The 20,614-nt window shown below is 52.3% G+C and overlaps 8 protein-coding genes across 8 annotated transcripts in view; 5 read left to right on the top strand and 3 right to left on the bottom strand.

Moving 5' to 3' along the window:
- CC84DRAFT_1165349 (uncharacterized protein) overlaps positions 1-401 on the top strand; it is a 3,102-nt gene extending 2,701 nt beyond the window's left edge. Inside the window, exon 4 of the mRNA XM_018178698.1 lies at positions 1-401. Coding sequence (XP_018035366.1) covers positions 1-243 — 243 coding nt within the window. The 3' untranslated portion in view covers positions 244-401.
- A 1,661-nt stretch (positions 402-2,062) lies between these two features.
- CC84DRAFT_1094691 (uncharacterized protein) lies at positions 2,063-2,683 on the bottom strand (the record flags this gene model as incomplete). Its single annotated transcript, XM_018174575.1, has 1 exon — positions 2,063-2,683. A coding segment is annotated over one exon (621 nt), but the record flags the coding sequence as incomplete, so codon positions are not given.
- Positions 2,684-3,721: 1,038 nt separating this feature from the next.
- On the top strand, positions 3,722-6,783 carry CC84DRAFT_817124 (Rgp1-domain-containing protein). Its single transcript, XM_018187525.1, has 3 exons — positions 3,722-4,398; positions 4,447-5,517; positions 5,565-6,783. The coding sequence occupies exons 1-3, from the start codon at positions 3,867-3,869 to the stop codon at positions 6,458-6,460; spliced, it is 2,499 nt and encodes an 832-aa protein (XP_018035368.1). The 5' UTR covers positions 3,722-3,866; the 3' UTR covers positions 6,461-6,783.
- A 1,534-nt stretch (positions 6,784-8,317) lies between these two features.
- On the bottom strand, positions 8,318-9,592 carry CC84DRAFT_1094777 (uncharacterized protein; the record flags this gene model as incomplete). Its single annotated transcript, XM_018174582.1, has 3 exons — positions 8,318-9,102; positions 9,159-9,362; positions 9,412-9,592. The coding sequence occupies 3 exons, from the start codon at positions 9,590-9,592 to the stop codon at positions 8,318-8,320; spliced, it is 1,170 nt and encodes a 389-aa protein (XP_018035369.1).
- Positions 9,593-10,624: 1,032 nt separating this feature from the next.
- Positions 10,625-12,554, top strand: CC84DRAFT_1148087 (FAD binding domain-containing protein; the record flags this gene model as incomplete). Its single annotated transcript, XM_018176618.1, has 3 exons — positions 10,625-11,178; positions 11,224-11,472; positions 11,522-12,554. The coding sequence occupies 3 exons, from the start codon at positions 10,625-10,627 to the stop codon at positions 12,552-12,554; spliced, it is 1,836 nt and encodes a 611-aa protein (XP_018035370.1).
- Positions 12,555-14,740: 2,186 nt separating this feature from the next.
- CC84DRAFT_1260274 (uncharacterized protein) lies at positions 14,741-15,525 on the top strand (the record flags this gene model as incomplete). Its single annotated transcript, XM_018184982.1, has 1 exon — positions 14,741-15,525. Exon 1 carries the CDS (start codon positions 14,758-14,760, stop codon positions 15,523-15,525), a length of 768 nt encoding a protein of 255 aa, XP_018035371.1. The 5' UTR covers positions 14,741-14,757.
- Positions 15,526-15,729: 204 nt separating this feature from the next.
- On the top strand, positions 15,730-17,070 carry CC84DRAFT_1165356 (hydroxymethylglutaryl-CoA lyase). The gene is made up of 2 exons (XM_018178699.1): positions 15,730-16,019; positions 16,124-17,070. The coding sequence occupies exons 1-2, from the start codon at positions 15,774-15,776 to the stop codon at positions 16,970-16,972; spliced, it is 1,095 nt and encodes a 364-aa protein (XP_018035372.1). The 5' UTR covers positions 15,730-15,773; the 3' UTR covers positions 16,973-17,070.
- Positions 17,071-19,096: 2,026 nt separating this feature from the next.
- On the bottom strand, positions 19,097-20,338 carry CC84DRAFT_1218404 (uncharacterized protein; the record flags this gene model as incomplete). Its single annotated transcript, XM_018182991.1, has 4 exons — positions 19,097-19,529; positions 19,581-19,975; positions 20,035-20,253; positions 20,303-20,338. 4 exons carry the CDS (start codon positions 20,336-20,338, stop codon positions 19,097-19,099), a joined length of 1,083 nt encoding a protein of 360 aa, XP_018035373.1.
- Positions 20,339-20,614: the final 276 nt, after the last annotated feature.

Below are 20,614 nucleotides of genomic sequence, written 5' to 3' on the forward strand. Positions count from 1 at the left end.
GTGCGGGTGATGGAGACGAGCTCGAGGGTGCTTGGGGACGAGCATCCTTCCACGCTGACCAGCATGAACAATTTAGCGTTCACTCTTCAAGGTCAGGGCCACTACAACAAGGCTATTCCTTTACTTGAAAAATGCTGCCGGCTGCAGCGACAGGTCTTAGGCCCGGACCATCCTAACACGCGTTCGTCTCTCAAGGCTTTACAAGCGTGGAAGGTCGGAGAACAAACACCAAGTGATTATTAGCGAGGCCGCTCATTTTGGAGAAGTATGTTTCGTAGGTTGAACACAACGTAATCGTCATGCGCGACTACAATGGGGCAAGTGCTAAAGCATTTGTAACATAGGTACGCTTTCTGTAAGATATCGCGATAGAGGAAGATTAAAGCATGTAAATTTTGCGAGTGATTAGAAAAAATCACTACAGTACGTGGTTTAGCGTTCTGAGGTGTCTTGGAAGTCATATTTTTACATTGGCCTCTAGCCCGTTTTCAAGGTATTTCTTATCTGTGACATGGAGCATAGTAAACAATGCACAACATGGTGAGAACATCAGAGATCACGTACAATACCGGAAATACGATGTCAGATATCAAAGCATGTCAAGTGTCTTGAATGTCGGTTCTGATTCAATTCTGGGCTAACCTGCCTTCTCTCGCTACAACATAAGGGATCTCGTTTGCAAGCGAAGGCCGCGATGGCCCCCAGTTGACTAGTGACACCCGGATAGCTCTTTGATGATTGCTTAGACTTCTCGTAATCTTGACCTAGATAACTGATGCTGTATGTGGGCGCGCCGTACGCAGATAGTCGATACAGGAGGTCACCGCCAATGTAGCCAGTGCCGCCGGTTCTGTGCATAGATGCGCATTGGTCATTTGCTGTACTTAAACCAAAATTTACAGCAAAGCTCTCGTCATGATATCATGCAGTGTTTAGTATCAATGCCTTTAGCATTCTGTTAACAGAAAGTTTGAAAAACGGGCGTGCCGTACCCTAAGAAGGCATAGACAAAGATACCTCAGTAGTCTTGGCTCCTTGCAGGAATTTTCAATGAGAGACCGAGCTGGTCACCGAACTGAATTCGGTGCGAGATTCGTGCACGCACCAAGTCCTTTGCTCCGAATTGCCACTCAGTCATACACATCTTGATAAAATTAAAAAGGAGATAAGTAACGGGAATGCACGGATCGAGTAGTGCCGAACTGAACTTATCGACTCCGACGTCGACAACGTATAGTATTGCAAAACATATAGGGAATATAACCTATGAAGACGAAGCGCCAAAGGATATAATTCAGAAGTACAAAACGATCAGACAAAACAATCGCTCAAAGTGTGATGCACGCTCCGCTGCTGAACGCATGAACATCGTGACAATCTTGAGGATGAGACTTAAACCACGCTCGACAAGTAAGCAAACTTAACAAACAGGCCATTTGGTGATCATACAACCATTATACGACGCATAGCATAGTGCTCGTGTTCAACTATTCTCTTTTTCGCCGAACAAAGCGTAGCGAGCACGTTATGCTGCTGGCTTCCTTTCCAATTTCCTCGGCTTCTTCTTCTGAGGTGCTGAATCCGTGCTAGACTTCGGGGTACTGTTCAATTTCCGGGGCTTTTTCTTCTCTGTGGCCGAAGCGGTGGGGTTTGGTTTGCTTGCTGCTGCCGGTTTGCCCGAAGGCTGAGACCTCGTGGGCGGGTCGCGCTTCTGCGCTTGGTTGGCTTGGGCGGGTGCTTTAGGCTTGGGCGCCTCCTTGGGTTTGGGAGCCTCTTTTGGCGTGGGCGCTTCTTTTGGCGTGGGCGCTTCTTTTGGCGTGGGCGCTTCTTTTGGCGTGGGCGCTTCTTTGGGCTTGGGCGCTTCTTTGGGCTTGGGCGCTTGCTTCGGTCCTGACGCTTGCTTGGGCTTTGATGGTGCCTTGCGTGCTGTGTTTTGCTGAGGCTGCTGTTTCTGGGGCTGGCCTTTTGCGTCGTCCTGTCCACCACCCCACGAAGGCATTGACGGCATGCTGGGCATTTTGGGCATTGAAGGTATTCCGGGCATAGATGGCATCCAGCTTGTCATGTCTCTTGCGGACTGTGCCCAAGTCTCTGGCATCGCTCCACCGTCATCACACTGCATCTTCTCCAATTCTTCTTGTGTGGGGGCCTGCGTTTCTTTCGTCTGCATGACCATTTTTTCCAATGCCTTCTTCTGTGCTGGAGTACACTTCCAGTTAGGGAAGTCTCCAACAATGCTTCGTACACCCTGGGAGGCCATCTGACCAAGGTCCCAGAACGGGCCATGCATAGCTCCGTAGACGGAACCGATGCCACCGCCGAGAAGCCCCGTCACCGCAGAAATTGTTCCGCCGACCAGCGCACCTGTCAACTTTCCAATCGTAACGCCCGGTTGGACGCCTAAACCTGCACCGGCAGCGAGACCTTGGAAAGTGCCTGAACGGGTGTATTTCGCAGCTTTCCCAAAGCTTTCAGCCTCAATCTCCTTGTTGATAGCTTTAGCAAGTATTTCTTCGCGTGCATCTGGATCGCCCGCGGCATTCGCAGCTTGTCTCAGCTCATACGCCTTCTGCATGGCCTGAAGCGCCATAGAGGCCGAAACGGCCGAATTCTGTTTGATTTCATTATCCGGGATATGGTTCTGTTTTCCGGCACCGCTGGATTTCTTTTGCTGGGCTGACATTCTTGAGTTTTGTTATTGTGAGTAAGAGTGAGTATCCGGACGGCGTCCAGATGTTTGGGTATATCAGAGAGGGAAACATTGATCGTCATGATCAGCATACGTCATTAGCGCGTGCATGGTGGCGCAGCTAAGGAAGTTAGGGCGCCACGACGTAAACACAGATGCAAGAAACAGGTTGGTTTCTGTCATCAGGCGTGGAGCGATGAGTGTCAATTGAAGAAGGCGAGCTGTTCTGTGGCAGATCATTGAAGGAGCTGCTGGTGGATCCATGGGTAGAGGATCTGCGCTTGACTCTTTTGGACTAGCTCCATCTCATCACACTGCACACTTGATCACATCGATCGACCTCATGTTTACAAGAACTCTCGAGGATGCTTCTTGTCTGGTGAGCGGGCATTTCAATTGAGTGGTATTGCAGAGCCAACGTCTGCTTCGGAGCGGTGAGGTGCAATATAACACAATCGGTCCGATTCAAGGGCCACAATGCAGTTGCCATCACACCCATGCTCAATTTGTCGATCGTCCTGTCGTCGAGGCGGAACGCCAGATCAGGGCGAATCATGTCAATGTGAACGAGTTCGAACGTCAGCGACTCCATAACGTCCTTTCAGAGCCGTGAGTCTCCACTGGTCGAAATGAGTGGGATATGGGATAAAAAAGATGTTGATCTGGAGGAATGCAGCAACAAGATATGTATTGCGCACACTAATTGAGAGGTCGACGAGGCGCACACGGATATGCAGCCCTGGAGACCCTCTTTGCAGGGATATGATACGCAGTAGAACACGATACGGACTCCGCCCGTGCGGTAAGTCACATGATTGCCCATCGGAATCAACAGACGCGTGTTTCGAAGGCATCAAGAAAACATACACGCGTAACATGCTGAGCATGCGCTGAAGTGAAGTGCAGGTGGAAGTCGGACCACGGCAAGCTTCGACCCTGTTGTGGAGCTAGCCCTTATGCGGGGGCGGAAAACGGACTAACCTTGTTGCCGAGGCGTCATCGTCGCCGGACAGCGATAGTCGCAGCATTGAACACTTGTGAAGGTGCATCGCGGGCCTTGGAGCTAATTCACTGCAGGCGCCTTCAGATCAGAGCCTGCCTGGAGCCATGTCGCGGGAGCAGCACTCCCGATGAGCTGCCCGCATTCTGCAGCCCGCGTCCCCGACCGCGCCCCATCATGTCCTCGAACATCCGCGTCTTCGTGCAATGGAAGAACTCGACCGTATTCGCCGGCGAAGACATTGAGTGCACAATCACCTTCAAGAATACAGCCCTGCCCGAAGGCCGCGACAAGTCGCCCATCCGAAAGGCGAATGGCTTTGCGCCGGGCGGGGAGCGCCAGCGCAAGCTGCCCCCCGTGCACTCGTCGACGCGCCCCTCCGTCTCGCGCAATTCCTCCTTCACGTCTCTCGGCGGGCCAGCACAGCATTTGCGCGGCCACCGCCCGGCCCTGTCGGTGCAGACGGCATCCTCGGTTGGCGACCGCAATCGCTCCCCCCAGCCGTACAGCGCAGCCTTCAACAACGGCAGCGCCACGCCGGCACACAAACACGGTCACGGAAAGTCGCTCTCGATAGTATCCCTAGGCACAGATGCAGCCACAGAAGGCAGCCACGAGCGCCCGGCTCCAGCAGCCCGGCGGCCGATGCGCGCCCATGGCCGGTCCGCAAGCCTTCAGGTGATGCCAGGCCGGCCAAGTCCCTTCCCAGGTACCAATAGCTCTTCCTTCTTCCCGTCACCTGCTGATCGTACTACAGTCACGTCTCCCGGACACCGCTCCGGAAGCCACTATTCTCCACGTTCCGGTGGGGGCTCTCCGCCGACGATCCACGAGCCTTTCCCAAGCGCTTCTTTCCCGCCGCGACCCGTCCGAACACACTCGGGCGCAGCCACCGCCCCAAACACCCCGGCGCTCCGAAGCGGCCCGCGAAAGCCATCCGGCTCATTCTCGCAAAACTTCAAATTCCCCGCGTCCCCCCCGACGAACGACCCCTCGCCAGAGCGTCCCGTTGCGAATGACGTGGAGACGAGCGCCAGGGCGCGGTCTCCTCTTCAACGCGAAACGTCCCATGATGCGCCTGTCGAACCGCTGTCTAAACAACCCACAGAAAACCTCTCTCCAATCGCGCGGATACTGTCTGGCTCCAGTATGAATGGGACACCAAGGAGTAGCGCAGAGTTCTATTCCCAGAGCAACAACTCTACTGAGACGCTAGCATCCGAGTACATAGTGCCGCAGACCGCACGTCTTCTGCCGAGAGTATTCCACCAGCGCCGGCAATCGCAGTTAGTGCCGCCGAACCAAAGGATGCAGCCTGAAGCTTTGATGATGGGCTATGCTCAAGTCATGGGATCTTTCACCTTGGATGGCTCGTTGATCAACCAAGCTCCGTTTGAGGAGGTCAAAAGAAAAGGAGTTGTGGGTGGACAAGGCGGAGGAGGTGTCGTTGGTGTCGAACGCACAAAGCGCGAGAGTGGCTTGTTCGGCGCACTTGGCTGGTCGAACATCGGAGAATCCATAGGAGGATTATTAGGTGCTTCGGAGCCGTCGAGCATCCGAGAAATGAGAGGGCTCGCAAGCTCGAAAACCGTTCCTTTGATCACCACCCCGCAGTCCATTTTGTTTGTCGACCTACAACTAGCTCCCGGCGAAAGCCGCAGCTATACCTACAGTTTCACATTACCTCGGGGCTTGCCTCCTACACACAAAGGAAGGTCGATGAAAGTAGTCTACCACTTGACTATCGGTACTCAACGGCCGGGATCCGCACGCGATCAGCAAGTGAAGCATGTCGAAATACCCTTTCGTGTTTTCGGCAGCGTGAACAGTATGTATATCCTTGCACAAATATAGGTAGTCACTAAGGGAGAGCAGGTCGGGGCGAGATATTAGGGCATGATCTCATGTCCCCGTACATAATCCTCCGAGATCAAGCCAAAACCTCCACTGTTGATCCTGATTCAAGAACTGGTTCCCCAAGCAAGAAGACCTCCACCCAAACGACCCAAGACACAGCCAACTTCAACGACTTCTTAGAATACGTCGACAATCTCCTTGATCGTCCCCGGCAAAATTCTTCCATGGGCCTTCTCTCTCCCACAGAAACCATTCCGGGCCGCTCCTCCCTACCCGATGAACCTCAATCCATGAAAGAAGCCATTGACCTGGCCATCATGCGCAGCAACCTCACTGGTGCCGCAAATCAATCCGCGAACCGCTTCGAAATCGCCCGCAGCGGTCGCCGCGTCGCCGTTATCATGCTAGCGCGCCCAGCATACCGTCTGGGCGAGACCGTATCCGCGGTCATCGATTTTACAAACGCTGATATTCCATGCTACTCGATGCACGTGTCGCTTGAGACGTGCGAGAAAGTCGATCCAGCCATTGCATTAAGAAGTAATGCGTCCATCTACCGCGTCACCCGCAAAGTACACGCTTCCTTCTCCGAGAACGCTCTCTTTGCGCAACGCTTATCCTTCTCACCCACCATCCCTCCGAGCGCGACACCCGAGTTCATCACGAGTGGCGTAAGTCTCGAATGGAAGCTTCGCGTGGAATTCATCACGCCTCGGCTTGTGCACGAGGATGGCGAGCAGGCGTACTGGGATGATCTACTCGAGGAGGTGGAAAGCGGTGACAGGGGCGTCATATTAGCGGCGGCAGAGAGGCTGCCCGCGGAGAGTTTCGAAGTCATGGTGCCAGTGAGGGTGTATGGGGCTGTTAGTAGAGCGGAGGTTGATGAGGATGGCGGCGAGGGGCTGCCTGTGTAGCACAGTTTTGACACCACCTTGTTCGGCTGTTGGCCCCGGTAACGGGCATACTTGGATAGAAGTAAATGCAGACGGAGACATTTTTACCCTGTACATGAGATAAGGGGTAAGCTTGCAATTGAAGGCATATAACATGGTGTGTTGGATTTGATGTTGTATACCATGGGCTAGATAAATTCAGATTCGCACCATCAGTAATGGGTTTTCGATTTTCACTTTCATGAACTTACTGCCCAGGCGCTTCAAGGGTAGTCATATTGGAACAGAAGCGCTGTCTTGTGTACCACGCCATGCCATCATTTCTCTTTCTGCCCATGATCTAGACTGCTTACCTCCGGCCAGTTCTTTGGTAGGTGAGATACTGAGCAGGAGTCAACAGTCGGCAGAATGTACCCGAAGCGTGTAAGACGTTGGGCACGACTTTGCTTGCTTCTGTCACGATATCCTCCTCCAACTGTCGCATGACAAATTTCACAACAGCCTCGTGCTCGGCGCATCCTCATGAGACTTTCAGCAAGCTAGCTCGGAACCTCGAAGGAACACTCTCCCAACCTTATCGCCATCCCCCACTTAACCAAGCCTCGGCTTCCCCGTCGTTTGAGAGGCTGACACTTCTCGCCCCTCGTGCAATTTCCTAACACTGAAATGGAAGACACGGACGGCTGTTTCACATCTCCCACGTGGCAGGGTCACATTCTTCTCGCTGTACCACGCTGGTTGTGCCTCGGCTTCCCGTGGCTGGAGGCGCTGATGTTTCTCTATCTGCAAGGCTTCTCTGCTCGTCACACACGTTCCGTGGGGGCAGCTGAGGAGTTTGGCAGAACCCTAGATCGTGACGAACCTTTCTACGACGAGATAATTCTCCGGTCACCCCACATGTACCGTTGGATTAGACAAATTACAACTTTTGGTGATTGGTGGATACAGGCTTGCTCAGCTGTCAGGGCAAAACACTGCAATATACTTTTGGCTGACGCACCACACTATATGCTGTTTACTCAGTCTCTCGGTAATGGTCTAGATACAAGTGTGTTACGTACATGCATGCGGGGGGTACTATTACGACATCGCCACAGCTATCTGAACTACGAGAGCCACCTTAGCGAAGGTGTTAACACCATGAAAGACGTTGAACTTGTTTGATCAGAAGTCGATTTGTGAGGACAGATCTCGCGTTCCCAAAATGCGACTGCAGAGAACCCTGCCGGCTCTAAAGCCGCAAGAACGACTCCTCGCAGGGTATACCCTTCGCAACCGCATACAGGCAGGTCGTCGGGTGCAACCTCGCGTCAGGAGAATCCTAGAACCTGGATATGCAAGCTATAAATTGGCATTCACGACCGTGATCGCCACGTGGGCGTGATATGACTTGCATGTGCATCTCCTCATCTCCGGCTCCACAGCATCGGCTGGTGCCAACCGCCTGCGCACACTGCGAGATACACGCGACCAAGGGCGTCGAAATATCGCGGGAACGATGGGGGGCGGTTGAGAAGTGCCGTTGCGCTAGTGACGCACCGCTTCATTCGCTCGGTAGACCGTGACCGCGGCTGTCATTGCGGGTAGGCTAGAGACAAGCGGCTCGATGGCGTGTACGCCAGACGAGGAGCGGCGCAATAGACTTTAGGGCTGCTGCCCGAAGAGGGGCAATGCGTCTTAGAACGCTACGCCATCAATTGATTGAGGCGTGGTCAACTTGCCACCGGCGGAAAAAGCGGCAGTGGGAGCTGAACAATGGCTGATGTTGGAGCTGGCGAGCAAACGCAAGCCGAGAAGGAAGGAGGGATCATAAATCGTTACTCGATTGAATAAGCTATCATGCAGGACGCTGCATGTGGGTATCTCAGAAAAAAGTCGCTACTGCCGATGATCAAGCACATCGAAAGGCTGCGTCGCGTTCACGCTGTACGGCTGCCCGGTTCCATCGCTCACACCTGTCCTCACGCTCTGCGTTCGCTGCATTCGCATCGGTTCCCTACTCTCTTTCCCCCGCAACTCGGACAATCCATACACCATCTCCTCGTCCTCTTCTCGCCCATCCTCCCTGACCACCATGTCCATGTCCGTGTTTTTGTCTACAGCGTGTGTCAAGCTGCCCGACCGCCTCGGTCGCGTGTTTGCGTATGTTGCATTGTTCGTCTCGTAGTGGTAGGTGGGGTAGGTTCCGCCGTCGGAGAAGTAGCGTGGTAGCATGTAGGTGAGGAGGCGGCGGAGGGCTGGGGCGCAAGCGGCAATTATGGCGATCGAGGGCTCAGTGACAGAGGATACAACGCCGATGTTGTAGGCCCGGTCCGTGTTGGGAGCATAGCGGTAGTAGTAAACTATCAGTCTGGCGACGGATCCGATGGTTGCAATCCAACCCATGCTCATAACGGCGACAACCGCCATCTTTGTTTTGCGTTTCATTTGGAGGTTCCACACCATGGCGGTGGGAATAGGCATGATGATGAGGTCCATGAAGATACTGAGGGCGCAGCTGGACATGATGAACTGGAGACTGTTGATGCACTTGCCCCCAGCGACCTTGTTGCCATCAGCGTCCGTGTGGTCCATTAGTGGTTGAAGATAAGCGTATCTGATTGGATCGCACTGAAAGATGTTGACAAGAGTAGTTGAGGTGAAATAGCCGACGTTCATCCAGACTGTTTTGCGGGTCAGTGAGCGAGCCGGGAGGTATGAGATGGTGATGCATCCTTACAGACAACATGCAGTGCCCACCGAATATGCCATCGTTGGTCCTTCACGCGGAAAAGAAACATGATGATCGAGGCGCGGATCGCACCCATCATAGGGTGGTAGAACATCTGCACAGCGAAACTCCATTTCCTCGCGTGGACGAGTTGCTCCAGGGTCTGTTTGGGTACCTCGCTCGTGCGATAGCCAGTGTGGCTCACGATGATGTCTGGTCAATATCAGTGACCGGACTTGCAGTCAGAGGCCGCGACGCTTACACTCGTAGATGGTGAGTGTTTGCCCTAGGAGCAAAAGTAACGAGAGGTGTATGAGCCAGTCATCCCACCCAAAGTTCTGCCCCAAATAGCGAGAAAACGTCCTCGCACCAACGAATATCGCAGCGAGAATTGGGAAGACGCACGTCACTGCGAGAGCTCCTGCTTGACGATCCGCACCCATGTCAAAGGGAAGGCGCTGGAAATTCGCAACTGTAGATGGAATTAGGACAGGCTTCATAGTATCCAGCATGTTTGTGTTTGGTACTCACATTGAGATGTTATGCATATGCAGTTCCCGGCTGAAGGTCTTTTACGATCTACTGATATGTCGGAGGAAGTCTAACTAGACGACAAATGTGACATGCTCCATCTTCGGCACCTGAGGGCCTCGATTCTTTAACACAAGTGTGCCTGGAGGTAGCGTGCGGCAGCTGATGCCATCTCGGCACGAAGCAGCAGGCACGTCCCGCTCGTATCGTTTCTGAAATGGGAACTGAAATGTGTTGATCTGACGTCGGGGAAGAACCCGCGACACGGTTCCTGAGTCGTTACGCCCCATTGAGTTTATGCCCATGACAAAGATGGCTAGCGCATGCTCTTAGCGGCTCAGGACCAAGTTTTCTCCTTCTGTCATTATGGTGAAACGCCACGCGCGATGTTTTCCACCGCGGCACGCGTACGCTGCCGAGTCCGCGCGCTTACCGGTAGCAGATAGTAAACGTACAAACCTCCGAGCGTAACCCGCGGTGGCAGCTGTGCCTCGCAGGCTTCTAGTCCACACCGCTGTAGTGCGGCTGCTCGACGCCTCTACAAACGCCTCAAGCGGGGTTGCATGCATCCACGGTGATTATCTTCCTCTAATGCCACTCGCGCCGGGTCGCCCCTTTCGGGAGAACGAGTGCTTTGGCCACTTGGGCTGAAATGGGGCTGTTTGTAGAAAAGATCGTCAAATTGAAGAGATGCGGACAGGGAGCGCATTGGCCCGCATTGACTGCACCGAGTCACGTCGGTTCATTGACGCCGTACAACGTGCTGCGATCAGCTCTTCCGCTGCCTTTGCTAGACGTCGAGGATCTTCCCGTTGCATCCACCTGCTCCTTTGCAGAGGATATTACCTGGGTGTTCCTCGACAATTTCAAAGGGTAGACTGCCGGCAGCATTCACTCCTTTCGCTGAGGCTCGTCATTCGAGATAGGGACACGAAACTCTCACAATGGGTCGACAACAAGGCAATGGTTCGAAACCCGCGAGGCTTTTGGCCCTCCTTGCAACCTCAGCAATCGCAACTCCCATTATTTCGCCTGCCAGTTGGGATGTCGGCAGTCTTTTTCTCTCAAAGACAGCGCCGAACAATACCTCGTCGAGATGCAAAGTCTATCCGGGCGACCAAAATTGGCCTTCAGATGAGGCCTGGGCCAATCTAAACAAGCTGGTAGACAATCGCTTGCTAGACCGACCAGAACCTTTGGCCTCGGTCTGTTACAACGGACCGCTTTATGATGCAGAGGAATGCGTCAAGGTGACCGCCCACTGGAACGAATCTTACTCACACTTCGACAACGCTGTTGAAATGATGAGTCCCGTGGCGCAAGGCATGACATGTCTTCCACCAAACATATTCGACTCTTCCAACTGCACCAGGGGCGGTTTTCCGATGTATGTCATCAACGCAACAAAGCCGGAACATGTTCAGATGGGAGTCAATTTTGCCCGGAACACTGGAGTCAGATTGGTCGTCAAGAACACCGGGCATGATTTCTTGGGTAAGTAGACCCTTCACTAAAAAGAGTATACCTAAAAGAAATCAGGGAGGTCTGGTGGCAAGGACGCGCTGAGCATCTGGACACGTTACTTCAAGGATATTGAGTATATCGAAGAGTATGTAGACGCAAAAACTGGCTATTCGGGACCGGCTTTCAAGGCTGGAGTCGGTGTGCAAGCTTTTGAGATCTACAAGGCTGCTCACGAGAAGGGACACTCCGTTGTCGGCGGCGAGGGCGAGACTGTCGGTATCTTTGGAGGATATATCCAGGGTGGCGGTCACTCGCCACTCACTTCCCTGTGAGTCCGATGCCTATCCCTCAGAGTCGATTTCACTAATATGGCCTAGTTACGGCACAGGTGCAGACCAGGTTCTCTCGATGGAAGTTGTCACCGCAGATGGCGACTACGTTACAGCGAACTCTACATCTAATACTGAACTTTTCTGGGCAATGCGCGGTGGGGGTGGCTCAACGTTTGGTATTGCGACTTCAGTAACAGTCAAAGCTCACCCCGATTTCCCCACGACGGCATCGCGCTTCTCGTTCACCTCCGAAAAGGTCGGCAACGAGACATTCTGGGCCGCGATCCGCGATTACGTCGATTACTTCATTCCCAATGCTGATGCTGGCACTTACGCATACTGGACGCTTATCCCCAACGTCTGGACCGGCATCTTCAGCTTCGGCATGTCCCCTTTCTTCGCCCCAAACAAAACGCTTGAGGAAACCCAGGCCCTGCTCCAACCCTGGCTCACCCGCTTGGAGGAACTCGGCATCAATGTCAACCCCAACATCACTCATTTCAACTCCTACTACGAAGCCTGGCGAAGCTCCTTCCCGCTCGAAACTGTTGGCAAAATCAATGCAACGACTGCCTCTCGCATGTTCCCTCGCTGCAACTTCGAAACTAAGGAAAAGCGCGATGAACTCTTCCAAAACTTGCGCCAATCGAGCGAGAACAACCGTGTGCAAGTACACTTCAACATCAAGGCCGTTGATCCAGCGAATTCTGACAACGCTGTGAACCCAGCATGGCGTGAAAACATACTCTTCGCTCAGCAAGCCGTGCGATGGAACCCCAACGGCACCGCGGCCGAAACGCTGAAAGCTCGACAAGAATTCCAGAGAGGTGACATGCAGCGCTGGAGAGACATCAGCCCTGGTGCTGGGTCGTATCTCGCTGAAGCGGATCGTCTGGAACCAAACTTTGGACAAGCGTTCTGGGGCGATAAATACCCGCGTCTGCTTGAGATCAAGGCCAAGCTAGATCCTCATGATGTCTTCTTTGCTACCACAAGCGTGGGAAGTGAGAGGTGGAAGGTTGAAAGCGTTGATGGGTTGCCGAATGAGAATGGCAAGCTCTGTCGCGTTGAGAACTAAGCTCCTAGTCGCTTTACGTCTACATTCCCTACACCATCTTTTCGATTATTCTCTGTATATACCTTGCGGTCGTGCTCTATGAGCAGATAGGGGCAACGCGTCCACCTCTAATTTCTATTGAGAGCACACGCCTTCCGGTTGTGTTTCTTTTCTCCCTTGCCAGACCTGAAGGGACCGTCGAATGCATACATAACGCGCGGTCAATAATCATCGACGTCTTCAAGCCTGTGCCAAATGAACAAACTTCAGACCCCCTCGCAGAACTTAGCCTTTCTCTTCCCGGTGATGCTGCAGGCCAATGCAAAGCTATTCAGTGTGCAATCAGCAAATTGTTCGCGATTTACTCTGACACACATCTACGATTTTCGTCACTCAGTCTGATGACGCACTGGGCCTGCTTTGTTCATCCGACATAGCCACTTCCATATAGCGACCAACATTTATGCAGATGAGATGCATGTGCGGTAACGGCAATATGTATTTCTCTCCATGCGTAATGAGACTTAACTTCAACTGGGCGTGACAAATGAACCTTAGAAAGAGAGGGTTCGACAAAGACCCTCCATATCCAGGAATAACCCAAGACCGAGCAGGAGCTAGCCGCCAGAAGTTTAATGATCTGCCTCCTCATTTCCCCACCTTGCACTTGTTCTAGAATACTGTGAAGCTGACTAGGTTCAGAACCAGTGTTTTTCAACCCCAGGTAGAGGGGATATCTCGAGAATCTACGACTTAGGGTTGGTTGGATTGATCGGGGGGCTTCTTCTGTGTCGTGGCTAAAGATGATGCTGAAGGCTTCGCTTTTGACTTGTTCTGGGTGCCAGATGAAGGCTGAGGGAAGGAATCGGCCTGATAAGTCTCGTCATTCGCGCGAGACGATGCATGAGCCGTCAAGCCATGGTGATAGTACTTGGGATCCTGGGCCTAATTGCTGTTAAGTGCGAGCCTTCCAAGACTGCCAGTCGTAGCGTTCGCCTTGTAGAGATCCTAAAGGATCAGTATTGTACACTTTCACAGCAGCTTATAAGTACATACATAGTCCGGGTCCTTGTTCTTCGGTTCCCTCTTCTTCGGTACTTCTTCTTGGCCATGATGATGGTTGACTCGGTGGTGTAATTGACAAAGCAAGGGGGGATATATTGACTTGTAGACTTTGGTATTAGTATTTTTCAGGAGGGGTTTGAATTCTATGACAATTATCTTGGATTGTCCCAAGTTATAATGGGAATGTAGCCAATTTATATCCTGATATTCTACAGGAGTTCATGACAAGACACTGGGATTGTGAGACCTCAGGTCCCAGATTGGCTGTGCGAAACACTTCTGTGCGCTCATAGAGCCTTTATAGAGAACATTCTAGCAACAGTCTCTAGATATAGTCTTAGACATCTGCATTTCTCAAGTGCGTGTTTCAAACTGAAGAATAATACGATACGCGCCCAACAAGTGTTGGCGAAGAGGAATCTACGTGCGGACCCTATATTTGTGCTGCATTCTTCAACAAGTTCAAAACAGGAAGATGAGCCTCCAGACCTGGAATGGCGAGCGCCCGTTTAATTTGGATGTGCTGTGACCGTGAGCCTGACCGACCATGGCATTATCTGCGCCACAGTTAAAATGCTCTTGTTAAGCCGTTCTCCAAGGACAGCTCACACTCACTGGCCTTATCTTTCCGCCACTAGCAAAATTATTGTTGCTTATCCTTGGGAATCGAAGATTGGACAAAGTATGTCGTTCCATCAGTCTCGCATAGAACTATTCGATAGGCGCATACATGTGCAGTGAAGCGACTCGTTATATCCATGCGCAGAACGTGTCAGATGTTAGGATAGTAAGTGCTTCAGTATGTCGTTGGTCTTCAACCTGGTGAAAGAACTCCAACGTTGCCCTTGTAGGCCGTATGGCAGCTTCTCGGCTAACCGGAAAGGTGTTAATGTCTTCACTAATCTGGCAAGCGACTCTCACTCACACTCCACCTGCCAGTGACCTTGCAAACAACCCCTGAGGTTGATCAAGCGCAATCAACGACAAACGACGCACTTACACTTACATATAACTTCGCAACGACGGCAACTCAGTTGTCATTCACGCTGTCGCCCGCTAGTCCAGCCATGAAAGACGATCCGATGCAATAGTGCGTACTCGAGGGTAGAGGGACAGAGACCGAAGCTAAAAACGGTACAGTGAGCGTATCGACGCAAAGATGATGTGCCAGAAGCTTCCTCGAGAGCTCCGCGATTTGGCATACATGCATTTCTGGGCCCAAGAAGACACCATGTGCGAATGGCTCCGCGTGTGGTACCCCTCACTACTACTCGGCCGCACTACACATACTCCCTACGATGAGTTATGTACGGGTATTCGCTCGCTCGATGTTCCAGTTGCTGCCGAATTAGTCCAGTGGTACTACGAAAACCGTGGCGCAGACCTTGGAATCGGCCAATCAATTGAGAGGCCCTTGTGGTTCCCTGGAGGTATACGTACCGGTAGCAAGTGGCTCCTCGAAGCGCTCGACTTACAAGACCTCCCCAAATTCATGACCACGGACGTCTTCGGCGCGGGTGTCACTCCTGCCGACTGCAAGTTGCGTGCCCTTACAGCCCGTATCGACCTGAGCGACTACATACATGTGGCACAGTCGATCCAGATCGACAGACTGCTTGAGCCTATGCGCACGCAGCACAAGTCGGAGGGGTTCACGCTTTGTGTTAACGTGGTGGGATGGTGGACTGATGACTTCCCCTTCGACCTCATCTCTGGTCTTGGAAGCAAGCTTGGAGAAGTTTTTGAGAAGCTTGCGGAAGGGAACGTGACAGCATCAGCACGGATCATGCTGGTCCAATATGTACCCGAAGGCGAAGGCTCCAAAGTGAACATTATCGAGGGTGTTGGAAACATGCTGGGAGCTTCCGAGGATGTCTGGGAAGAGTTCTTGAAGGAAAAACTGGGAAGAACCTCGCGCAGGCATTAAGACGACAGCTAAATTTCCCTGAGCATCATACAGCAACTCTACTCATGCATTCGGACCTTCATGGCATGCTGGTGCAACTGTCAAGCGGTGAGCCATAGCAAAGGAAACCGAAGCATAGGACAGAATGCGGCCCAAGCGATCAAGCCGAGGCGCATCCTCCCCGCAAACCAATCCCCGCGCCTAACCGCGCAAGCGCACACCACCTCACGTTCCCCCAGCTCCGTTCACTTTGACTGCAAAACCCAAACATGTCTTCGAGATTTGCTTGCTTACGCACTGCGCGTTTGGCTGCGCGATACCCGCTGCGGCGAAGATATGCAACAACTGCATCCGACTTCGTGCGCATCGTGGAGGTCGGCCCACGCGACGGGTTACAGAACGAGAAGCAGAGCATACCAGTCGCTACCAAGATCGAGCTTATCAACAAGCTGGCCCAGACTGGATTGAAAACAATTGAAGCTGGATCCTTCGTATCGCCCAAATGGACACCGCAGGTAAGAGCATTCCTACGTCGTCGTGCCTTCCTTACAGTTGCGCGCTCTCTACCTGCCGGCGTAGCAGCACTCGAAGTTTAGAGGAGCTGACACAATCTGAATAGATGGCAAATTCGTCCCAAATCCTCGAACATATTCTCAAGACCCCGCCCGCAGCTTCACATCCCATCACGTACCAATGGCTCCTTCCGAACGTCAAAGGCCTGGACAATTTCCTGTCTATATGGCAAGCTAAGGCGGGGGGAAATAACGAATACCCTACACCTCCGCCATCCCCTGGCGGCGATGCGGCATCTGGCGCGGGAGCGAACATTCACGAAATTTCCATATTCACTGCTGCGACTGAGACGTTTACCCAGAAGAACACAAACTGTTCGATAGCAGAATCTCTGCAGAGATTCGAGCCCATTATGGCACGAGCGAAGGAAGCCGGTCTCAACGTACGGGCCTACATTTCAGTCGCTCTCGGCTGCCCCTATGAAGGACCAAATGTCAACCCGCACAAAGTTGCCGAACTCGCCGTGAGCCTTTTGGAGATGGGCGCAGATGAGATATCAGTAGCTGACACCACGGGCATGGGGACCGCGCCGAAGACTGCGGAGCTCCTCAAGACGCTCAGTGCAGCTGGTATTGAGAAGAGTGACCTGGCCCTGCATTTCCACGACACATATGGACAGGCATTGGTCAACTCTCTTGTCTCGCTTGAGCATGGTATTCGCACATTTGACTCCGCGGTTGCCGGTCTCGGCGGCTGCCCCTTTAGCCCTGGTGCGACAGGAAACGTTGCTAGCGAAGATTTGGTCCACTGCTTCCACAGCTTGGGCTTGAAGACCGGGGTTGATATCGAGAAGTTGTCAGAGGTCGGAGAGTGGATCTCATATGAGATCGGGCGCCCGAACGAGAGCAGGGCAGGAAAGGCCACCATGGCACAGGCAAGGAAAAGGGTGGCGTAGGTACTGTAAGAGTATCATAACACTAGTAACATATATGCAGCCGTTACACAGTCGAGTTCAGATTTGCCATCTGCAAATTGTACCAGTAAGGAATAGCTGCACATCTATTACCACTTGAACGTTGACCCGGGATGGTCCTCTCGCAGCCGCCCTTCAGAGTCTCAACCCTGTTGATTAGCTGTTCGCAGTGACCATGCATCTTCAATTCGTTGTTGTGTGAGGTTTGAGAAATCTGTTTCTATACATGCGTATCAACACTTTGCTGCGAAATGAATTTGCTGGCTCGCTTACCGCAATTTTGAGGCGCTCTCGTGGAGAATTCCTGTTGATAGGTGGTGGCCTGACAGTCTCAGGCAGTCCTCCGCGTGCACCAATGCGCGCCACCTGCTTTGTTCTAGCCATTGAGGGGTCGCTACTTGGATGTGAAAAGTCGCGAAGTGGAACTGTAGGAAATGAAGTGGAAATGGTGACAGTATCTGGACAATTATGAGACAAGAAACCCAGAAAGTGCTGCAAACGCTCAGTAGACTGATTCGTTTGCTTTCCAAGCGAAAGCAAGGAGAGTGAGATTGAAGATGATCAAATTCGCAAGTACTGAATTAACTTTTCCGCCGGTCTGGCCCCGGGCAAACGCCTCCACCTTCACCATTGTTTTCTGAGTTGCTCCATGGGGCTCGACGTTTCAGCATCAAGAGAAAAACATCATGTAGAGCGCTCTTGAATACAAATTAGCGAACAGCGCCTGACAGGGCCCCTCCTTGTCTCCTCTGAGCAAGCTGTACAGCTCTTCTGAGTTCATTCTCACAAGCATACTTGAAGGGGTTTCTCAGTTGTCTCAACCGTCCAACTTTATAGGACCATCCCTTGTACCTTCATGCACCTTGCCGTTTCTAACACTACTAATCGTTTTAGCCATGCTCGACCAATGCTTCTTGATCTTGAGAACCTGCCTCAACACGTCTTGGCCCTGCTTGGCTTTGGCCTTCTCGTCGGCGAGCCGTCGCTGGAGTTTGGCGATCCGACTCGCTTGAGTTATTGATTAGCTTCAAGACGAGAAATGGTGTCCCGCAACTGAGTGGTCTCCTGTCTTGATGACTCGAGATCAACGCGGCTCGCTTCACGCTCGTGTTAGAGCCAAGAGGCGGAAACGCCCAACAGCTGATTTCCGACTCATAATTTGGCCGTCATCTCCTGGAGTCGCTTGCACTCCGCGCTCTCAGATGCCAGGTCGTTCCGAACATCCTCGAATTCCAACTGCAATCTTGTAGCAGATTCGCGCAGCACTTTTTTCTCAACATGCGCGTCCGCCACAAGCTCCTACAGATGTTCGCAATGTCGTGCCTGCAAGACAAGCTGCTCTTGTAGCTTATCGCATTCGTTGTTCTAAGACACGAGTTGTCCTTTAACAGCGGTGATGATGGTCCGCTGCAGAAAGCTTCCTGGACAGTGCAGTATGCAAGTTGTGCGCTTGTTGCTAACCACCCACACTAGTATCTTCTTGTCTGGCAACAAGCTATCGAGGAACTTACCGCTTGTTGTTTCCAGTCGTCCGAAAGCTGTGTAGGGCGTGGCTCATGGACACCCTTGCTCTTATTGCCTTGGTGTCGAGGTGGCTGGGGTGACCGTGCCATAGTTTCGAATTAAGAACGCAGTTGGTAGGTGTAGATACAGAGTGCGAGGGAAAGATGCGGGAGTACAGCGACACTAGTATGCTTGCCTATTCCGTTTGCACGATATGCTTTCGACAGTGTGAGTCAGTCAGGTACTGACACAAGGTACACAAATTGTCTGAGTGAATCGTTCCCGCGGCAACGAGCTCACTGAACGTGGAATCAGTCCCCCTTATCTCCGTCGTTCAAGCTCTCGGATCAGTCGCAGTTTATAGCGTCTTATGGCATGCTTCTGCATACTGACTGGTAGATCGCATTCCGGCATACTCCTGTCGACTTCCTGTGAGACAGACTTACAACTCCAACAGAGTCAACATGCTCAGCTTCTCGCTTGCCAGGCGAAGAGCCAATATGTGGGGGATAGCTGGGCAGTTTTCGCACAGGTAGAGACTATCATTACTAATGGCATATCCATCATCACTTCTTGTGTGACCTTCGGACCCATACGAAGGTTTCAAACCTTGTGGTCATCCTCAAAGTCGACCTGGACATGGGTGGCTTTGGTAATACCACCCATGAACCTGGGCTCCGTTATGGGACTCTGGTCCTCAAGGGCAAATTCCTCGCTCTCCACGTTGACGATCTTGCGCTCCGACTCTGAGCAAGAAATGTAACCAGTCTCCTTCCTGCTAATTGCAGTACCACCAATCGTGAGAGTTGCTCTGGAGACATGGCCAGATCTGCGTGCGCTGAAAAAGCTTGTCTTCCAGCTGAACTTACTGGCGGCGACTCGGTACAGTGGGCGTAAGGTAGGTAGCGAGCCAGCAGTGATAGCTAGACTCATCTCTATCTCGGACCATATGGCGATGGGTACGGTTGCGTAGAGAAATTCGGGGTCCCTAAAGGTTGGGACGTAGGCTAGGCGGACGATCACGGCTGAGCTTGCACTGTCAAAGGTATCAGCGGCAGTTAGAGACATGGGGGTCCAGAGTACTTACACGCATGCCATGCTCAGAATAGGAATGAGAGCGAACTTCTGATTCCGGCTCATATTTAGGCCTTTGATCAGGAAGACCGGGAGGATCGCGAAGGTAAAGTCGCAGACTGCGAAGATAGCGGACATCACATATGTGAAAGCTATGATGATGTCCATGCTGATGCATGTCCCTTTCTCTCCAAGTGCTCTGGTCCAGAAGAACTGAACAGGTTTGCACTGAAATGTTGCGAGGAGGCCGTAGATTAGACCCATTACGACGCTGGTGTAGATGACGGCGTGGGTGATTATGCGAAACATTTTCTGGGTCGTTGGCGTGTAACGGAGGAGTGACAAGCCAACAGAGACTTTGGCACCAATCATGCAAAGGCAGTATGAGAAGTAACAAATCCACCAGAACTGGGAACAAGTGTTAGTAGAGGCTCGTCGCCAGTGGCTTCGAGAGAGCTTCAACGTACTCTTAATGCCATCATCATACCATCAGGTTTGAGATCCTTTGTAAGTCTGCCAGTGCCTGTCAGGGCACCGCCGATAGCGCACGTAGCGTTCATAGTGTGCATGAGCTGAGCGAAGAGCATCCATCCATCGTCCCAGCCGAAAGCTCTGATGAGAAACACCCGCACGTAGAGTCGCAATGCTGTAGCTATCCACGCTATAGAGACGAAGAACCCCACGATCTATCCATACAGGTTAGATAAGCATGAGCTGGTCAGTTGTCGGACATACCTGGATGAGCTCGTCAGCGCGATGTCCAATGCCCATGGTCGTTTTGCTGGATGTGTAACGAGTGACTACAAAATGGGGCGACGGAGAACAGCTCCTATTAAATGAGTAGCTTTGTATGCTATGGATGCCATGTAGCCTTATAATCTAGGACATAGGGCTGAAGAGCTCGGTAGTGTGCCCCCGATGCAGGGCATAGCGCAGACCATTTGCTAGCCCCGGTCCACATTTTTGCACTACCATGGAAAAGGAGCCGAGGCCCAATGCGTCAGATTTTGCGGAAAGCAAATCGTAGCTTCCTGTCAACATGTTCCT

The sequence above is a fragment of the Paraphaeosphaeria sporulosa genome, assembly GCF_001642045.1.
Source record: "Paraphaeosphaeria sporulosa strain AP3s5-JAC2a unplaced genomic scaffold CC84scaffold_6, whole genome shotgun sequence".
Lineage (NCBI taxonomy): Eukaryota > Fungi > Ascomycota > Dothideomycetes > Pleosporales > Didymosphaeriaceae > Paraphaeosphaeria > Paraphaeosphaeria sporulosa.